The sequence below is a fragment of the Chiloscyllium plagiosum genome, chromosome 28 (assembly GCF_004010195.1).
Source record: "Chiloscyllium plagiosum isolate BGI_BamShark_2017 chromosome 28, ASM401019v2, whole genome shotgun sequence".
Lineage (NCBI taxonomy): Eukaryota > Metazoa > Chordata > Chondrichthyes > Orectolobiformes > Hemiscylliidae > Chiloscyllium > Chiloscyllium plagiosum.
Genome location: NC_057737.1, coordinates 3533176 through 3552934, shown reverse-complemented (window position 1 = coordinate 3552934; position 19759 = coordinate 3533176). Strand labels below are relative to the sequence as shown.

Sequence of the window (19759 nt, the reverse complement as noted above, 5' to 3'; positions counted from 1 at the left end):
GACTTAATCATCATTTAATACATTCCTGCAATAGGAATTGATTGCTGTGCCCAACTTGGTTACTGCATGTTTCATGTATTACAAAAGTGTCCACAATCCAAAAATGTATTTTTTGCTGGACTTCTACATCAATGCAACTCTTTTTTTTCACTGCTTCTTATCTTTGCTTCTCCTCTTGCTTCTATCTCTACACTAAAGTTTTATTTCATGGCATCTGTTCAAGCCAGTAGCCTCTCTTGTGCCCTCTTGAATTACAATCTCTGGACTAATAACTGGAATGAGCAGACTGCCTTATGAGAAAAGCTGGACAGACTAGGCCTGTATTCTTTGGAGTTTAGGACAGTCAGGGGTAACTTAATTGAAACATCCAAGATTCTGATTGGACTTAACTGGGTGGATATTGAAAGGATGTATCCTCTAGTGGGAGAATCTAGAACTAGGGGTTATAGTCTACAAACAACGGGGTGCCAAACAAAGAGAGAGAAGAAGAAACAGTTTTTTTCTCAGAAGATTGTGAGTCCTTGGAATTTCATTCCTCAAAGGTGCAGAATCTTCAAATATTTTTAAGGCAGAGTTAGGTAAATTCTTAATTTCCAAGGGGATGAAGGATTATTGGGGATATGCAGAAAAGTAGAGTTGAGGTTAAAATCAGATGAGCCATGATCTTATTGAATGGTGGAGCAAGCTCTTGTTGTTTTAGATTGATTAGATTAGACTGCTTACAGTGTGGAAACAGACCCTTCGGCCCAACAAGTCCACACCGACCCGCCAAAGCGTAATCCACCCAGACCCATTTCGCTACATTTACCCCTTCACCTAACACTATTTAGCGTGGCCAATTCACCTAAACTGCATATTTTTGGACTGTGGGAGGAAACTGGAGCATTTAAGAAAGAGATGAGGAGTATTTCTTCTCTCAGAGAGCAGTGAATCTGTGGAGATTTCTATCACAGACACTGGGTCATTCGGTATATTCAAGACTGAGACAAACAAATTTTTAATTAGTAAGGGAATCAAGGGTTATAGGGAAATGGCAGGAAAGTGAAGTTGAAGATTATCATATCAGCGACGATCTCATTGAATAGTAGAGCAGACTTGATTGGCTGGATGGCCTGCTTCTGCTCCCGCATCTTGTGGTCTTAGACACAAATTTAGATTTTATCTCTACCCTCTCTCGGAGAATAACTTCATGCCAATTCTGCTCCCTGGTTCGCCTTTAATGTTCTAAATAATTTGGAGTCACATCCGATCCATAAATGTACCCCTGAAGTAAAAAAGCACACGGCTAAACTCCAGGGTAGTGGTAAACAGATCTGTTTTTTATCTCTGAATCATTTGAACGTGTCATCTCTTACACAGAGGGTTGTTTGACTTACAGCATGAACGTTTCAAATAAATGGATACTTTGAATTATATTATCTGGGTAGCTACGATAGATTCAAACATAGGCACTGATATTATTGTTTTTCAAGTCCTACTGTTTAATTTATAGTGATTAACTTTAAAAAAGTGCTACAAAAACAGACTTATAGGACAATAAAGAAATAACAGCAACAGAATTACAGCTGCTGTGCAGTCAAGAACACACTAGAGTCAGAAATGAACCTGGCATTGAAATGAAGCTGAGAAAACAAGGTAGAACTTAAAGTAAACAATATAGGACAAAGTAAAACTGAAAACACATTGCCCCCAACAGGCCAGCTTTCAAATAGTAAATCGGAGGCATTAAACTTGCAAAAACTGAGTATTAATAAATACTACTACACCTAACAGAGCTTACACTACAAATGAAGTTGGTTTAAAAAAATAAAAAAACCTGAATACAACTATAGTGCCAAGATTTAACTCTGATTGGAGTAGTTTCCTTGCTATTATTGACCTGGTTCACCTACAAGACACATTACTTCAGTGCTACTCAAGTGCCCTTCTAAAAGGGGTTGAATGGCTCTTCTCATCTGTATATATCTTTTGATGAGACAATGTAGTAGCATTTAATTCCATCCCATTTCCTCCCTCTACAGATAATTTTTGTTCCTCTTGTCCCAGTAAGGAAAAAAATTTGATTTACTTCAAGGAGGCCTCCCCTTCTTCCCTGCCAAAGTATAGAGAGCAGAGTGCTGTGGTAGATTTAGCAGGTAATCAAAATAACATTGAAGTTCCATGGATTGCATTGGACTCTAATGACCTTCAGTCATGTACTATGACTGGATTTCACGAGTTCTCTGGTGTGCAACTGTGTATGCCTTGGGACTGAAGAAGATCCTCCCTCCAATAGTGGGGATAAAATCATGAATAAAATAATCAAATCAGTTTAGTTACTTAAAAAATATAAGTTTTCGTTGTTCGATTCAAAACACTTTAAATGAGATGTTAATCTAGAAACATAGAACTAGAAGCAGGAGTAGGCCATTCAACCCTTTGAGACTGACTCACAATTCAATATGATCATGGCTGATCATCCAACTCAGTACCATGTTCCCACTTTCTTCCCATCTCTCCCACGATCCAAACCTAATTCCTCCTTGAAAACTTGCAATGTTTTGGCCTCAGCTGCCTTCTGTGGCAGAGAATTCCAAAAGCTCATTGCACCCTGGATGAAAAAAATTCCCCTTATCTCAGTCCTCATGGCCTACCTGATATCCTTAGACTATGATGAGATAGCTGAAAATGGTCGAGCCAAGGATACTCCCCTGAGGAACACCTGCCGTGATGTTGAAGAGCTTAACTGATTGACCTCCAAAAACCAAATGACTCCAAACAGTGGAAAGGTTTCTCCCTCATTCACATTAACATAAGAACAAAAGGTGTTTAGAATCTAATGGATGGGTTCTTGCAGCACAGTGGTAGAATCCCTATCTCTGAGCCAGGAGGCTTAGGCTCAATTCCCATTTGTTCCAGATCTGTGTCATAACATACCTGAACAGGCTAGTTAGAAATAACTATACCTCCAATACTTAGTGGAGTTCTGGAATTAACAAAGATAGCAACATGGAAATCAAATGGTAAGGACTTAATAGCCTTTGCATAGCTATTTTAATTGCATGCCTGTCCACCTCTCCTGGGCAAAGGAAGTTCAAGTTCCCTTGTCAGTGTTAACATCAGGCATTCCCAGGTTAGGTAAGGCACGATAAAAGTCTCTCCGCTCTACCTGAAAATCAGCAAGTCACTTTATTTTGCCAAACTGACATTTTACCGTTTCTCACACCAACTATTTTAGTTTCTTCTCGAAGCAAGACTGTCATTTCATCCTAAGTTAAGAGAAGCTTATGCCGTAGGCCTTATTCAATATGAACTGCACTGAGGCTTCTCAAAGACCAACATCACCTTTGACAGAAACATAGTTCTCAGGGGTGAATAACCAATCTCTGATCCACAACATCACTGAACCGCCAATACTATTTTCTACTATAATATATACTCTGCTTTGATGTGAGAGAAATTTCTGCAAACTACTGCAAATAAGGATATTGTAATGGGAATTAATGAGATCTAGTACATACACAAATCACACTCTTCTCTTCCCACCATTACATATATTCTTTGAAATGATAAATTTTATCCAATGTTATAGATCTAGGCTCAGCAAGCACTTTGTATTCTTCCTCCTGATTTATAACAAATTATTCAGTGTTCTATTTGTCATAAAATATTTATGGCACTGAAGTGGGTACTGACAGACTGTGCCTCACAGCATGGAGCTGACTTAATATTTAAAATGCAAAGATTACTGCTAAACCTGGGTTAACAGAAAATTTAATTGAGCTCCTTCATTCTGGCTGGGTTGTGTTTAATTCCCGTTTAAATACCTCGAGCTAAACATTTGTCTCAGTTACCTTCAGTCATGTACTATGACTGGATTTCACGAGTTCTCTGGTGTGCAACTGTGTATGCCTTGGGACTGAAGAAGATCCTTCCTCCAATAGTGGGGATAAAATCATGAATAAAATAATCAAATCAGTTTAGTTACTTAAAAAATATAAGTTTTCGTTGTTCGATTCAAAACACTTTAAATGAGATGTTAATCTAGAAACATAGAACTAGAAGCAGGAGTAGGCTATTCAACCCTTTGAGACTGACTCACAATTCAATATGATCATGGCTGATCATCCAACTCAGTACCATGTTCCCACTTTCTTCCCATCTCTCCCACGATCCAAACCTAATTCCTCCTTGAAAACTTGCAATGTTTTGGCCTCAGCTGCCTTCTGTGGCAGAGAATTCCAAAAGCTCACTGCACCCTGGATGAAAAAAATTCCCCTTATCTCAGTCCTCATGGCCTACCTGATATCCTTAGACTATGATGAGATAGCTGAAAATGGTCGAGCCAAGGATACTTCCCTGAGGAACACCTGCCGTGATGTTGAAGAGCTTAACTGATTGACCTCCAAAAACCAAATGACTCCAAACAGTGGAAAGGTTTCTCCCTCATTCACATTAACATAAGAACAAAAGGTCTAGGCAATTTAGTCCCTTGAGCCTGCTCCATCATTCAATCCAATAAACTAAGGACTCATCTGCCCTTTCTCTCAGGTGTGGATCTCTTCACACTATTTTGATGAAAACATTCTCCCTGATGTCTAGGCCAAACAGCGTAGTCAAAACAGATTATCCAGTTCTAATCACATTGCTGTCTGTGGTATTCTGTTGTATACGAATGGGTTACTCAGTTTTCTACATTGTGACAGTGGCTATCCTACAGAATTACTTCACTAACTGTAAACCACATTGGATATCCTGAGGTTACAAAAGGTAAATGCAAGATAACTGCAAGTCTTCCTTTTTCACTTCTACATTTATAGACACTTGTCTGAACTTGCGTGGCACAGGTATGACTGACATGGCATGTAATGACAGCACCATAAAAGAGATTAACAACTTTTTGGGTCAACCACAAAGATTTGGCTGAGAAGCCATGTAAGCAGGGAGAGTGGAACATTGAGCTAGCTATTAACAGTAAATTTCCCAGAAACATTCCAGAACCAGTGGTGTTGAATAATGTTTTTATGAATGGTGAACCATGTATTTTTTTCCAGAACACAGAAAGCATTAATTCCAATCCGATATCTCTGAACAGATTTACAAATTGAATACAAAGATTCTGTAACTATTTTCTCACAGTTGGGGATAAAAGTTACCACCATAAGAGGATTTGAAGGCTCAATGAAAAGAAATTGACAAATGGAAAGAATTGATGAATAAGAAGATGCATCCATATTTGAAAAAGATAAATCTAGAAGAATTTTAAAACTAAAACAAGATGATGCAGTAGCTGGAAATATGAAAGAAAACCAAACAATGCTAGAAATACCTAGCAAATTGATCAGTATTTGAGACAAGAGAAAAAGAATTACTTCTCAGGTAGGCTTGCCAAATACCTCCAGTAATTTGTGATTTTATTTCTGGAGGAACTTCCCTTGCTTGAAGTAAACAGATAACTTTTGGGGCAGCACGGGCTCAGTGGCTAGCACTGCTGCCTCACAGCACCAGGGACCTGGGTTCAATTCCCTCCTCGGGCAACTGTCTGTGTGGAGGTTGCACATTCTCCCCATGTCTGCGTGGGTTTCCTCCGGGTGCTCTGGTTTCCTCCCACAGTCCAAAGATGTGCAGGTTAGGTGAATTGGCCATGCTAAATTGCCTGTAGTGTTAGGTGCATTAGTCAGGGGTGAATGTAGGGGAATGGGTCTGGGTGAGTTGCTCTTCGGAGGGTCGGTGTGGACTTGTTGGGCGAAGGCCATGTTTTTACACTGTAGGGAATCTAATCTAATCTTATCATGTTAGAGCAATTTCCTATAATATGCCATGGTAAATTGTCTGATATATATATATACTATATATAACAATATAGCTATGTATTTCCATATGTAATAATAATCAGCTGGCTTCTTTCCAGCTCTTGAAAGAAGCTCCTTCATACAATGGTGGGCGGCACGGTGGCACAGTGGTTAGCACTGCTGCCTCACAGCTCCAGCAGACCCGGGTTCAATTCCTGCCTCAGGCGACTGACTGTGTGGAGTTTGCACATTCTCCCCATGTCTGCGTGGGTTTGCTCTGGTTTCCTCCCACAGTCCAAAGATGTGCAGGTCAGGTGAATTGGCCATGCTAAATTGCCCATAGTGTTAGGTGAAGGGGTAAATGTATGGGTAGGTTGCGCTTTGGTGTGGACTTGTTGGGCTGAAGGGCCTGTTTCCAAACTGTAAGTAATCTAATCTAAAAAAATGACACTGCTGAGTTTAATGTTAATTCCTACAAAATGACAGCAACCTAGGTGTTAGCAAGAATAAAACTTATCATTCTCAATTTACAACAAGTTCTTCCTAATGAAGTCTTCCCAGTAAAGCTAATTTTTTTTTGTTTTTCTGCATTACAGAATCATAAAAATATTACAGTGTAAAAGGAGACTATTCTGAAGGCACTAGCTCATTAAATCAGCATTATTATCTATTGCCAACCTCCTGTTTTTACCCATGTTCTTACACATTATGTTTATCCAAGTAATCATCTAATGCCCTCTTGAATGCTTCAATTGAATTTGTCTCCACACTTACAGGCAATGCATTCCATACCCTAACTACTCACTGAGTGATAAAGTTTTTCCTCACTTCACCGTGCTTCTTTTGCCAATCATTTTAAATCCATGTGTTCTTGTTCTTTTTCCTTTTACGAGTAGAAATTGTTTCTCCCAATCTACTCCAGCTAGCTTGCTCATGATTGTGAAAATATCTATCAGATCTCCTTTTAGTCTTCTTCTCTCCAAGGAGAATAATTCTAATTTCATCAACCTATCCTCATAATTGTAGTTCCTCATCTCTGGAAGCATTTTCACAAACGGCTTCTGCACCCTTTCCAATGTATTTACATGAATCCGATATTGTGGTGCGCAGAATTGCACACAATATTCCAGTTGAGGTCTAATAACAGTCTTAAACAAGTTCAGCAATTCCTCCTTGCCCTTGTACTTTATGTCCTATTAAAAAAAAGCCTAGGATACTACGCTTTACTTACTTCTCTCTCTAAGAGAAAGTGAGGACTGCAGATACTTGAGATCAGAGTTAAAAAGTGTCGTGTTGGAAAAGCACAACCAGTCAGAATGGGAGGGCAATGGGGCTGAGGGGAAGTTAACTGGGAATGCGATAGGTAGATGAAGGTGAGGGGTGGTGGTGATAAGTTGGAGTGGAGGGTGGAGCAGATAGGTGGGAAAGAAAATGCACAGGTAGGACTGTTCAAGAGGGCAGTGCCAAGTTGGAGGGTTGGATCTGGGATAAGGTGGGGGGAGGACAGGGGAGGAAACTGGTGAAACTGACATTGATGCTGTGTAGTTGATGGATCCCAAGGCAGAAGATAAGGCATTTTTCCTCCAGATGTCGGATGGTTAAGGTTTGGCAATGGACGAGACTCAGGGCCTGCATGTCCTTGGTGGAGTTGGAGGGGGAGTTGAAGTGGGGGCTCCATGACTAATCACTGGCCTCTTCCACCATCAAATTCTAGCCACCCCAACACCTGGAGGAAGAATGTCTCATCTTCTGCCTTGGGACCCTTATGCTCGAAATGTCGACTGTCCTGCTTCTCGGATGTTGCCTGACCGGCTGTGCTTTTCCAGAACCATACGTTTTGACTTACTTCTTGCTCTGTCTGTCCTGCCACTTTCAATGTTCTGTGAAATCTGAATTACTTCAGATACATTGTTTAAATTTAGGCTTTATAGGTCAATTGTTGAACTGAGTCCTTACAGATCAATTTTATTTGGTCATCGGATGGAAGCATCTCTGGCTCAGACGTAAGGTGAAATTAGGAAAGTGAGGGTGATCCCTAATTGCCCAGAGGACTTTTAAGAGTCCTCCACATTGCTATGGGTCTGGAGACACACAGAGGCCAGACCAAGTAAGCATGGCAGTTTTCTTCCCAAAAGAGGATAAGTGAACCAGGTGCGTTTTTCCACTATCTACCATGGCAGGATGTGAACCCAGGTTCCCAGAACATTACCTGAGCTTCTAGATTAATAGTCTAGCAATAATACCACTGGGCCTCTGCCACCCTTCGGCATTACATTTATATACAATCTACAGCAGAGAAACAGGCCATTTGGTTCAACAGTCTGTGCTAATATTCATGCCCCACAAAAACCTTCTCCCACACTCCTCCATTTAGTTTGTTCAGCATACCTCTACTCTTTACTTGTTCATGTGCTATCTAGCTTCCCCTTAAATGCAATGGTTACTGTTTAACCAGTTCAAAGGCTGGCTGAAGTTCAGATTTGTTTTTCTAGTGCACTTTAGGCACTTGTTAGTTTAAAGAAACAAATTCAGTTCAAACTCATGACCAGCCTACCTTCAATTGTTCAATGGATGTCACAGGTGTACAAGCTCAAATAATAAATTTGCATATACTGAGTAGGGCATTCAAATACTCCCAAAAATCTACTCACTGACAGGATTAACTCATCAATGCACACAGTTCATACAACGCACTGTATTTACTCAAACACATGATCAAATTTTTAATGCTTTTACAAAATCAGGAATGTGAACTATAAGCAAGTCATGATCATTTCCCCAGGAAATTGCTCAAATGAAGATTGCTGCTTGTATGTTGTGGTAGCTCATAAGTAAATAAAATTGAATGATGATTATGTTAATGACTCATTCCAAACAAATATTCCATTATTTGAGATTAATTTATCAGAAAAATTCCATTGTATTATTTAAATCAGGCAAGCATTTTTACTCTCTTCACATGTGCTACATTTTCCAATGACCAGAATTGAACACAGTACACAAGCTAATGCTTTGTGCAGTTTGATTATGACTTCTTCTGAAGTTGTATTCTATTATTTTGGCTTTGTAGTTCAACATTCTGTTGGCTTTGTCAATTGCTGTTCTGCATTGGTTGAATAAATTGACTGTTGAGTCTACTAAGACTCTAGGTCTCTTTTAACTTAATCCATTGCAAATTAGAACCATTTGTGGAGTACACACACTGTTTTTTTGCTTGTCATGTGCAAAGTTTGTGCTTGTCTGTATGAAATTTTATCTGCAATCACTGCAAATGGAATCTGATGCAGAGAGATGGGTGCACTCATACATGGTAATATACCATTATGGCAACAATGCCCAGGATCAACATAAGGTTAAACTATTACCTACTTACTTGTGAGCCATACTCATCTGAGTCATTTTACCTGATGCAATAATTTTCTTCAGCACAAGTTACAGCAGGATAAAAAAGCAAACAAACAGTACAAACCTATGAGACAATTGCCTTCCTTTTAAAAAAGGATCATGCCCAGACTCTCTGTCTATGATTGGTTCCATTGTGGTATTTTTAGTAAACATAGCTTGCTTTCTGGCTCTTGATTTTTCCACATGTGCCTCATTAGTGCTAAAGTACAGCAGCACAAGCTGACCTCCACATGGAGCTGAAGAAGGAAAGAATCAAGTGCAATGTTCAGGGACTAAAGCAGTGCACTGAAGAGTCAAGTCCAGTCTCTGATATCTGCATTGTGATGAAAGACTATAGAGACTTTGCCTTATCAGCTACAGAAAGAGTTATCTATGAGGTGATCTAAGTGAGGAATGTAGGGCAATAATTGGCATATAAAAGATCAACCACAAGGTCATATTAAAACAAAACTGTTGGATTGGGATAAGGGAATATGGGGTCAAAAAAGGTTAGTTTTGTTTCTTTACCTACAAGTGTAGTTCAACATTTGGAATATACTACAGAGACAGTAGTAGGTGTGAAAACTTTGGAATCATTTCAGAAACAATTCAGCTTAGAAATAACTGAGCAAGATAATTTTCCTCATCCATTAATAATTTCAGAGTTACTCTGAAGTACTTTTATTCTAACTATTTGACAAAATGGTGGAAAACATTTTCCAAAGAGCAAGCATCCACACAAGAAAGTGAGATGTATGACCAGCTAATCTGTATTGGTTGAGATAGCAACATTGGGACACCAAAACAGCTCTAGACTCTGCCTTCAAATTATACCATTAGAAATAGATTGAGGAGGGGAGAAAGGATGATGTTTTTCATTCAATGTCTTTTTCTAAATACACCACTTGTCCAACAGTGACGCACTCCCTCAGTACTGCATTGGAGTAAAAACAATGACTGCAGATGCTGGAAACCAGATTCTGGATTAGTGGTGCTGGAAGAGCACAGCAGTTCAGGCAGCATCCAAGGAGCTTCGAAATCGACGTTTCGGGCAAAAGCCGTATTGGAGTGTCAGTTTCAATACTCAAAAGGGAGAAAGGGAAGAACACATTTAACTAACCCAATCTGACATTTAAGGATGGGAATAAGAGCTTGAACTCTGAGTTGAGTACTTATTTTTTACTTTACTGATCCTTTGCACCACGATTAAAAGTTCCTTGTAAGAAAAGACCAAAAATCAAGTATCACATCACGAACAATATTTTATAGCCAAAATTAATAAATAGAAATTTTGGTGAGATGAGTTATTATTTCCACCTGAAAGCAGGAAACACAACTTATATCAATGTTATGTTGTATATTTTAAATCAGTTCCAGATTTGTGTATACTGATCTTTGCAGAGTATGAGGATTTATTGTGCCTAATCAAACTCCAAAGGCAACTAAGTGGTTTGAGATAGTTCACAAATATGTATCCACAATTTCTTACACACAATGTGACTTAGCCACAGTGGGAGTGTTTTCCTCTAACTAATTGATTGTATCATCTGCCTACTCAATCATAACAGGATAGGTTAGTTAAGTTTTTTTTTAAAATCAAGCTAAGAGGTCAGTGGTGGAAGGAAAAAGACTTTCCTTTATAGAGTAGCTTATCACATCACAAATTACTTTGAAACATAATGAACGTTGTTATGTAAGCAACCACAACAGTCATTTTACAGAATGTGGGATCTCACAAAAACAACAACATTGAGTACTTAAAACTTTTTTAGGGATTATGCTGGCTGAATATTGTCAAATAATGTTCTGGGTTCTTTAATGCCAACCCGAACAGGGAACTAGCATGCTGTTTAACATATAAGCTTAAGGTCAGCACAATGCAGTGCTCCCTCAGTACTGCAGTGGAACAAAATCTCTGACTATGTCTTCAAATTTTGGATTATGGTTCAAACTCACAGTCTTCTGTCTTCTGTCAAAGGTGAGAGAATATTCAAGGAGCTACATTGAAACTGCAATAAGCAATCCTAGATTTTGGAGAAGATCTCAGTCGAGTCTGAAGAGCCATTCTAGCTCTTTTAAACTGGCATGAGGAAAAGTATGCAACTGAGAAAATGTATAACCAGAATATTGTGATGTTCGACCTTGCAGCTCCCTCCTTACATTTCCATCAAAGCAATGAGCAGTGAGATTTTTTTTTTTTACCAACTACCTTGTTTCACTGTAAATCTGTTTTCGTATCTAATCCCAAGAGACTACACACGGTAGTAAGCGCCAACTTCAGACACTGCATTTCCTTACTTGACACCATGAGGTCAATTATATTTTCAGTGTGATAACATTAGCATGTATTCCCTAACCTTACAGGAAGTAGATGTCATTTCAGTGCATTGTGCTTGTGCTTACAGTATGAGCAGGATCTAAGCCAAGGGTCAGCAATTGTGTGCCAATATCATAATTAGTGCACTTCGTCACCCGCCTATTGACTTACAAAAATACAACGGGGTGTGTTAACAGATAAAACACAAAGGAACCCAAACAAAGTTTGTGTTGGCTTGTTAGGCTATGCAGGAAGTATCTCCTTATCAGCTGTGAATTAAGAGTTTTCCTTAGTTCGTGTTTCTATAAGGGGCCACACGCGGCCAGGGGAGTAGGCAACTGCAAAACCAGACTGAACGTCCACTGTAAGATCCGAAACACACCCTGATAAAGATTTCAACATCAGATATTTAAACAACACTGTGCCTAGCACAGGAAGACGGTACAAACAAGCAGGAATTTAAATGTTTTCCGAGAGGGGCCATGAGACACACTAACTGTTCAACCTCTGAAGTTCTTAAATAAGATAATATAACTTAAAATGGGGTAAATTTTTCAATCGTTAGAAATATTTCTTGGGTTGATAGGCAAAAATCAGTTTACACTTTAGGTACTATGAGGTGAAACAAACTACAATTTCAAAAACTGGCAATTAAATTCCAAACAAATGGAACAATATTGTAAAATATTGGAACTAACATTATGGACTAGGCATTTCAATTTATAATGGAATATTTTTAAGGATTACAAGGTAATTCCTAAGGAGAAAGCATTTCAGTGACAGGACCAATTTACTGTGCTTTTTTGTCAAAAATCCAAATTCAACAGCATGCCCATTCAGGAAACAGGGCTCAAATGTGGTATTTAGGGAAATTGTATTCCATTGATTGTTTTATCGATTTAACTTTAAACACTTACCACTCTTAATTTAAATAGTACCAGGAATTAAAAACTGTTCCAGTTTAAAATGTGAGCACTGTAAGTGATTGAATTCCTGTTCATTAGAGAGATTCAAGGGTATATGTGGCTTCTGGTCCAAACATATTTCAAATTTAAAACTTTCTTTCACTTTTGAATCACTTCATCACCATCCACTGTAATATCTATGTACCCCTAAGATTTCCAGACTTCAACTTGAAGTGCCAAGCATCACATATGTCAGACTTCAGCCTATTTGATTCACTCCATATGAGATTCCAGCAGGCAACTGAAGGCACTGGATACTGAAAAGTACCCTGGTCCTGAGAAATGCTGATAATGACACTTAGGAACTGTGCTCCAGGATTAACAGTATCCCTAGGCAAGCTGATCTGGTAAAGTTACAACACTGGCATCTATCCGACAATGTTGGAAATTGCCAATGTATGCTCTCACAGATCACAGGCAAAAGCACAGAGAAAGGCCCTTTGACCTATCGAGTTTGCGGCAATCCTTTCAAGATGGCGGAGGCAGCAGGATAGGAGATGTTCAGGCTCCCAGTCCGCTCATTTCCTCTCATATGACTGGCCACATCCTTTTTCTTCTGATGTTAAATTTTATTTTCATTTAACTTTTGAATCAAAGTCATTTTTCTTCTTTCTGCGGCTATACTGGTCGAGTGAGGTTGTGAGGAGCTAAAGAGCAGTGGACCTGGTCTGTTCCTCGTGGTCATCACTGACATGGCATGAGTAACTGTTTCAGCAAGAATGAATTGGGGTTCGCTCTTTTCCTCCGACGTTTTGGCGACATTTGCAATGGTGGTGAAGTGAATGATCTCTTGCATGAATAATCTCTCAGTCCTTGGGAGTTAATTACGACAGTCAATTGGTTCTCAGAAGTTGAAATGGGTGCTGGTCCTTGACAGTTGGGACAGCCTCCTGGCTGTGGTGGTAGCTGGAGTATTGGCAGCTATGAGGTGGTTTTGGCTGAGGGGACGTTCTGGGTCAGGTCAGTAGTGCCGAGGCTGCTTCAGCTTGCTTCCTCCTTGGTGTTGTGGTGTCAGGGACAGCTTTGGTAGCTGGGAGAGTGGCAGCATCCTGTAGCCACTTAGGAAATCAAAAAAGCCGAAGATGGAACAAAAAATGAAACTTGTCCTAACTTTGCGTGATTTATTTCTTTATATAATTTATGTAATTAAAATGGCACAAGCTTATGGCGATTTATACATATTTTACTGAATTTTCATATACATGTAACAATGAAATTACTATTATTATCATTATTATTGCTGATCAGATATGACCACCTAACTATTTTAATTCCATTTTCCAGCAGTTGGCCCATAGCTTTGTATGCTTTGGCATTGCAAGTCTACACATAAATGCTTCTTCTGTGTTATAAGGGTTTCTGCCCCTACCACCATTACAGGCAATAAGTTCCAGATTCCCATCACCCTCTGGGTGAAAAAAATGTTTACTCACATCGCCTCTAAACCTCCTGCCCCTTACTTTAAATCTATGCCAGATACTTCCACCAAGGGGAAAAGTTTCTTCCTGTCTTCTCTTTTTATGCCCCTCATAATTTTATATATCTCAGTCATGTCCCATCTCAATGTCCTCTGCTCCAAGGAAAACAATCCCAGTCTATCCAATCTCTCTTCATAATTAAAATGCTCCAGTCTAGGCAATATCCTCTGCATCGTCTCCAATGCAATCACATCTCTCTAATAATAAGAATTCTAGAACTGCACACAATATTCTAAGTGTTGACTAATTAACGTATTATACAGTTCCAGCAAAACCTCCCTTTTCAAATGCTATGCCTTGATTAATAGGAAAGAATACAAAAAATTTTAGTTTTCCCTGAAGTTGAGATAGGTGCTGGTCCTTGACAGTTGGGACAGCCTCCTGGCTGTGGTGGCAGCTGGAGTATTGGCAACTATGAGGTGGTTTTGGTTGAAGCGACATTCTGGATCTGGCCAGTGCTGCCGAGGCTGCTTCAGCATGCTTCCTCCTTGGTGCTGTGATCTCAGGGACAGCTTTGGTAGCTGGGAGCCCTGATCTCTTGTGCATTTCTGATTTCCAATTCTGCACCATTGATGGCCATGTCTTTGGCTGCCTGGGCTATTAGCACTGGAATTCCCTCTCTAAATTTTCCTATCTCCATCTCTTCCTCCTTTAAGATTCTCTTTAAAACCTATATCTTTGACTACAATTTAAATAATCTGTTCAAATGTCTTCTCAATCAGCTTGATCTCAAATTTTGACTAATTACACTCTAGCAATGCTAAGAACCAAACAGCCAGGTTTCTCTTCAAATAACTCAGACATTTTGAAATACTGCATGGAGATGCTAAAGCATAGTGATGTTTCGGAACATAGGACTCAGTATAGGCGGCTGTATTCTCATTTAGTTGCTACCTACGTTACTTTCCCACTTGCTGAAAGTTATGTGCCATATTTACATGATGCTTCATTTTTGCTGTAAAGTGTTCGCGATATAGGTATTTGCAAACCCAGTCATGGTCAATTGCTTTGTGAACATAACTCCCTGGAGAAATCTAGTAGCATGGAGGTAATGCTATGCAGGTCTTACAGTTACAGGAAGCGTGACTGTTACTCAGATTTTGTTTGCAGGCTATCCTGCAGCAGATGGCACAACTATGTCAAAGCCTTTCTGGTAAACCAAGACAATAAAAACAAACCATTGAAATGTGTAGCTATAAGTGAAAGGGTTTAAAAGCATAAGCCCTAAAGTATCAACAAGTCTGATTAAAACATCCAAATGCCATTGCATCTGTAAATGCCTCGTGATATCTCAAGATGGCGGCGGCAGAGTAGCAGCATGTGGGCTACTGAGCCCAGGGCTTGTCCACTCTGTCCGCTTTTATTTTCTTTTTAGTTTTGCTTTTTAACTTTGCACTTTTTTCTTTACAGTTTTTTTCCCTTACCTGTTCACCTCGGTTGCAGAAGTGGCATCTGCGAAAGTAGGCCCTGCATGGCAGCACGGGCCCAGGGAGCAGTGGGGCCAAGTTAATGACCAAGTAGAAGGCATCCAGTGGCAGTGGCAGCAACGCCAGGACAAGGCGGACATGATTCCACCCAAGCCTGAGGTCTCCTGGAGAGCAAGGAGCAAGCAGTTCACAGGCTTAATCCCCTGTTCCAGATTCGCAAGCTGAGCCAAGGCTCCGGGTCCACAGCTTGGCCCAGGTGCCTGACACAGATCCAGCAATAACAGCAAGTTCGGTCCCACTGCAGAACCCTGCAGCAGCGGCAGCAGCTACACCAACAAGGTTGGTCTAGCATGAACTCATGGTGGTAGCGGTGTTGGTGGAAACAAAATGGTACCAGAGAATGGCGACTCTTCCAGTGGCAGCGACGTGGTGAAATGCAGTTGGAACAGTGTGTTAAGTTTAACAGAGGGACTCGAGGCATTGGTGTGCAGGAGCCCAAATCCAGGCCCATGGTCGAACTAGAAGTGGGAGTTGTTCCAAACACCACCTAACTTTATTGAGATAAGACGAGAGGATGAACTCTGCTGTTTTATTTTCTGGCTTTATAATCTGTGTTTTGGATTATTCTCTGTGTTTTAAGATGGCACCAGGAGAGTTCCGACACTAAACAACACTTTTCACTGTATTTGTAATACACTAACAATAAATCAAATCAAATATCTTCTTTCTTATTTTAATCATGCAATTGAAATCCCTGTATGCTACCCTACCATCTGCACAATTGTGTATTGTTAAAATGATATACTGATGGGGTTGGATAAAGAAGTGTGAGGAATAGAAACATTTTAAGGTGCCTGTTAGGTTAAATGGTCAATTTCTGTGCTGTAAACACTAGTAAGCAATATAGAACTATGTCGCAGTGACCAAGAATAATGAGAGAAAGTACTGGAAGAGAAAGAAACTTAAAATGTAAAAAGAAATAATTGCACAGAACATAGCTTGCCAAAACCCATTGCCAAGTTATTGTACATATATATGCAGAACAATGGTCTCCCTGTAGCCAAGCTTCCAGGATTCTCGATGCACCCATATGTGGGTGGGAAAGAGTCTACTTCAAAGTGTAAAACTGTTATTCAAATAAATGGTGTATCATAATGAGGTTCACAATGCCTTGCAGCAACATCAACTTTGGGCCCAAAAATAATGCATTGTAAAAAAACGTTTCATTGGTCTCGAATTAATTAATTAACATTTTGTATGAGAAAATAAATTATAGGAGAGAAAAAAAAGTGAACCGATTAAACTATCACCTGCAGAAAAGACACAGGGTAACACATTTCATTTGTTATCAGAAATATTCATTTTCCAGTCCATGTACGTTGTAAGTATCTGGTTGGTGTAGATCTGATAATAAAAGCATGAAGGAACTTCAAGGCTGATGGTTAAGAAAGTTTACTACTGCTTGAATGCAATCTCCTGATTTATAACAAAAGATTTGATACTCACTGTGAAGTGGTGACCCAGAGGGACTGCTTGAGAGACCAGCCACTGGACTGCAGCGCCCACCCTGTTTGGTCGACAGCTCCTGTTCTATATCTTCCAGCCCGGCACTCTTCTGAAATCGACTCATGCGATTTACCACACGAGGAGACATGTGCGTTCTGACAGAGGGCTGTCCGCCATAAGGATTTACTGGAAACACATGCGAGGTGCCCCGGAGTGTGCTAATTACTACCCAGCGACAGTCCTGGCTGAAGCAGATATCTTGCACCTGCAACAGAAATGTAGAAATTACAGCTGCAATATTAGTTTAATTGCACTTTTGAAGAAATCCTTCAACAGCCAAGTTGGAATGAATGGCTTGGCTGTACAATTCTATTATTCTAACTGAATTAATTAGATTTTCCAACTTAACAAAACTAATTGCACCATGTGGAGAGCTGAGAGACATTTTGTTGTAATATGTTGTTGTTTGAATGAAATGGAAGAATAATAAAATAGCATTGCTTCAAAATACAGAAGAATAAATAGAGTCACGTTTGCTGAACACGTTTCTAGTTTGAAACCTTGTATATCAAGAAAATATCAAAAAAATAGCAGGGATGATCACTGCCATGATTTTCCACATACACTATTAACCCCTCCCAATTTATAAACATATACAAGGTCACATCGGCTCTCGGGAAAAAGGGCCCAGCCTATCCAGCTTCTCCTTATAATTCAAACCCTCCAATAGCGATAACAACCCTGTAAATCTTTTTTGCAACCTTTCCAACTTAATATCATCCTTCCTATAGCAGGAGCATTAATAAGGTGAATAGCCAAGGTTTCTTCCCCAGGGTATGGATGTCCAAAGCTGGAAGGCATAGATTTAAAGTGAGAAGGGAAAGATTTAATAGGGACCTGAGGGGCAACGTTTTCACACAGTGCATATATGGAACGAGCAGCTAGAGGCACCTTAAAATGTTTCTATTCCTCACACTTTTCTTCATCCAACCCCATCAGTATATTTTAACAATACACAATTGTGCAGATGGGGGGTAGGGTAGAAGCAAGTACACGTCCAACATTTTAAAGACATTCAGACAGGAACATGGATAGGAAAGGTTTAGAGGGATAAGGACCAAACACAGGTAAATGTGACTAGTTTATTTTAAAAACCATGGTCGGCGTGGACGAGTTGGGCCAAAGAATCTGTTTCCATGCTGTATGACTCTTTGACCCTGGTAGAGAGCTTTAACATATATTTACCAACTGTGGGGATACTCTTACCTCTGAGTTAGAAGGTTGTAGGCTCAAATCCATCTAAAACAAAATCTAGGCTTACACTCCAAACAATGGTAATACCGCAACACACTGTTAGAAGTGGAGACTTTTGTGTGAAGCATTAAATCAAAGTCTTAACTGTCTCAGATAGACTCAGGTGAATGTAAAATATCCAATGGTAATATTTTGAAGATCAGCAGTTATGCCCAGTTTCCTCAGGTCAATATTTATATTTCATTCAATACCTCCTCATAAAATAGGTATCTGGTCATATGGCATTGCCATGTGTGGGATCTTGCTATACACAAATGCCATGTTTCCTCCATTACAACAGCGACTATAGTTTGGAAGTATTTCATTGGCTGTTAAGTGCATTGGGGCACACTGTAATTGTGAAAGATGCTCTCTAAATGTGAGGTTGCTATATTTATAGTTAAATAACCTATTATTCTGTTAAGTTTTCTTATAGAGCTAAATTATTTCAATTCTTTCTTTCATTGTATTTTAGCTCTCGTATATGAATATAGTGTGTTTTCCTTCAAGCCTGGTAGTTTAACCAATCGGATTGCATCTGGAATGCAATGCTTGGCACTTGTTGTTAAAAAAAGAAAATGTTAGGATCTAGGCTACCTTCTTCATATATTTTGAGGCGGTTTGGTCTGGTCTATAACAGGATGCATGTCTAACATTCAGATGCTCCACTTTACCTTCACACACTCACCAGTCTGTTTCAGCCAATTAGAGACCTAGTAAAGCTATAATCTTCTTCCCATTCCTAGGTAATCCCATCAATTTAAGGATGATTTTCTTTAACTTTGGATCCCCAAATTGCACACAGGTGGGACAAGTGGTGTCTGCTGAACCGGGTGAATGCCATTTTCCAGACTGTGCTGCTCCTTCTGCTGTTCACACATGGTATTCCATCCAGAACTGTGAAGACATTCAAACTAGCACCTTGTGGAGGTTTCTTCTCTATTTTCAGCAGGCTTGTGACATGTTCCCACAAAATGGTAGGAATATTGCATCTTACCAAGAGGTTTTGAGGTCATTTTTGAGGGTATTTCCTCTGCCCTCCTGGTAACCATTTACTATGATGAAGCTCTGAGTGGAGAACTTGCTTTGGAAGTCTAGTGTCAGACATGTGGACAAAGTGATCCTCCGAATGGATCTGGCTAACTGCAAACCATATCTCAAGTCAGCATGATTTTAGAGCCTCTAGCCTGCCAGTGGATGGCAGGAATTTGCAGAGTCACTGCTGATACTTCTCAACAGGTTTGAAGTGTCTGCTGTACATTATTCTTATCTCAGACACGTAACATTGCTGCCTTGCAGACCATACATTTGGTATCGGATTTGAGGTCTTTGTCATCAAACTCATGACTCCTTAGACATCCAAAGGCTGTACTGGCACACTGAAGGTGATGTGCATTTCTTGTCATTGTCTGCTAAGAGAAGGCTGATAGAAACACAGGATGTTTGGCTCTTCCAGGTAAAAACAATGACTGCAGATGCTGGAAACCAGATTTTGGATTAGTGGTGCTGGAAGAGCACAGCAGTTCAGGCAGCATCCGAGGAGCAGCAAAATCGACGTTTCGGGCAAAAGCCCTTCATCAGGAATAAAGGCAGAGAGCCTGAAGCGTGGAGAGATAAG

General features: G+C 39.8%; 1 protein-coding gene across 3 annotated transcripts in view; it reads right to left on the bottom strand.

Moving 5' to 3' along the window:
- bcas3 (BCAS3 microtubule associated cell migration factor) overlaps positions 1-19759 on the bottom strand; it is a 1214579-nt gene that overhangs the window by 680545 nt on the left and 514275 nt on the right. For all 3 annotated transcript variants that reach the window (XM_043718098.1, XM_043718095.1, XM_043718097.1), the window contains exon 15: positions 16849-17113. In XM_043718098.1, the coding sequence (XP_043574033.1) occupies positions 16849-17113 (265 nt within the window). The remainder of the gene's footprint in view (positions 1-16848; positions 17114-19759) is intronic.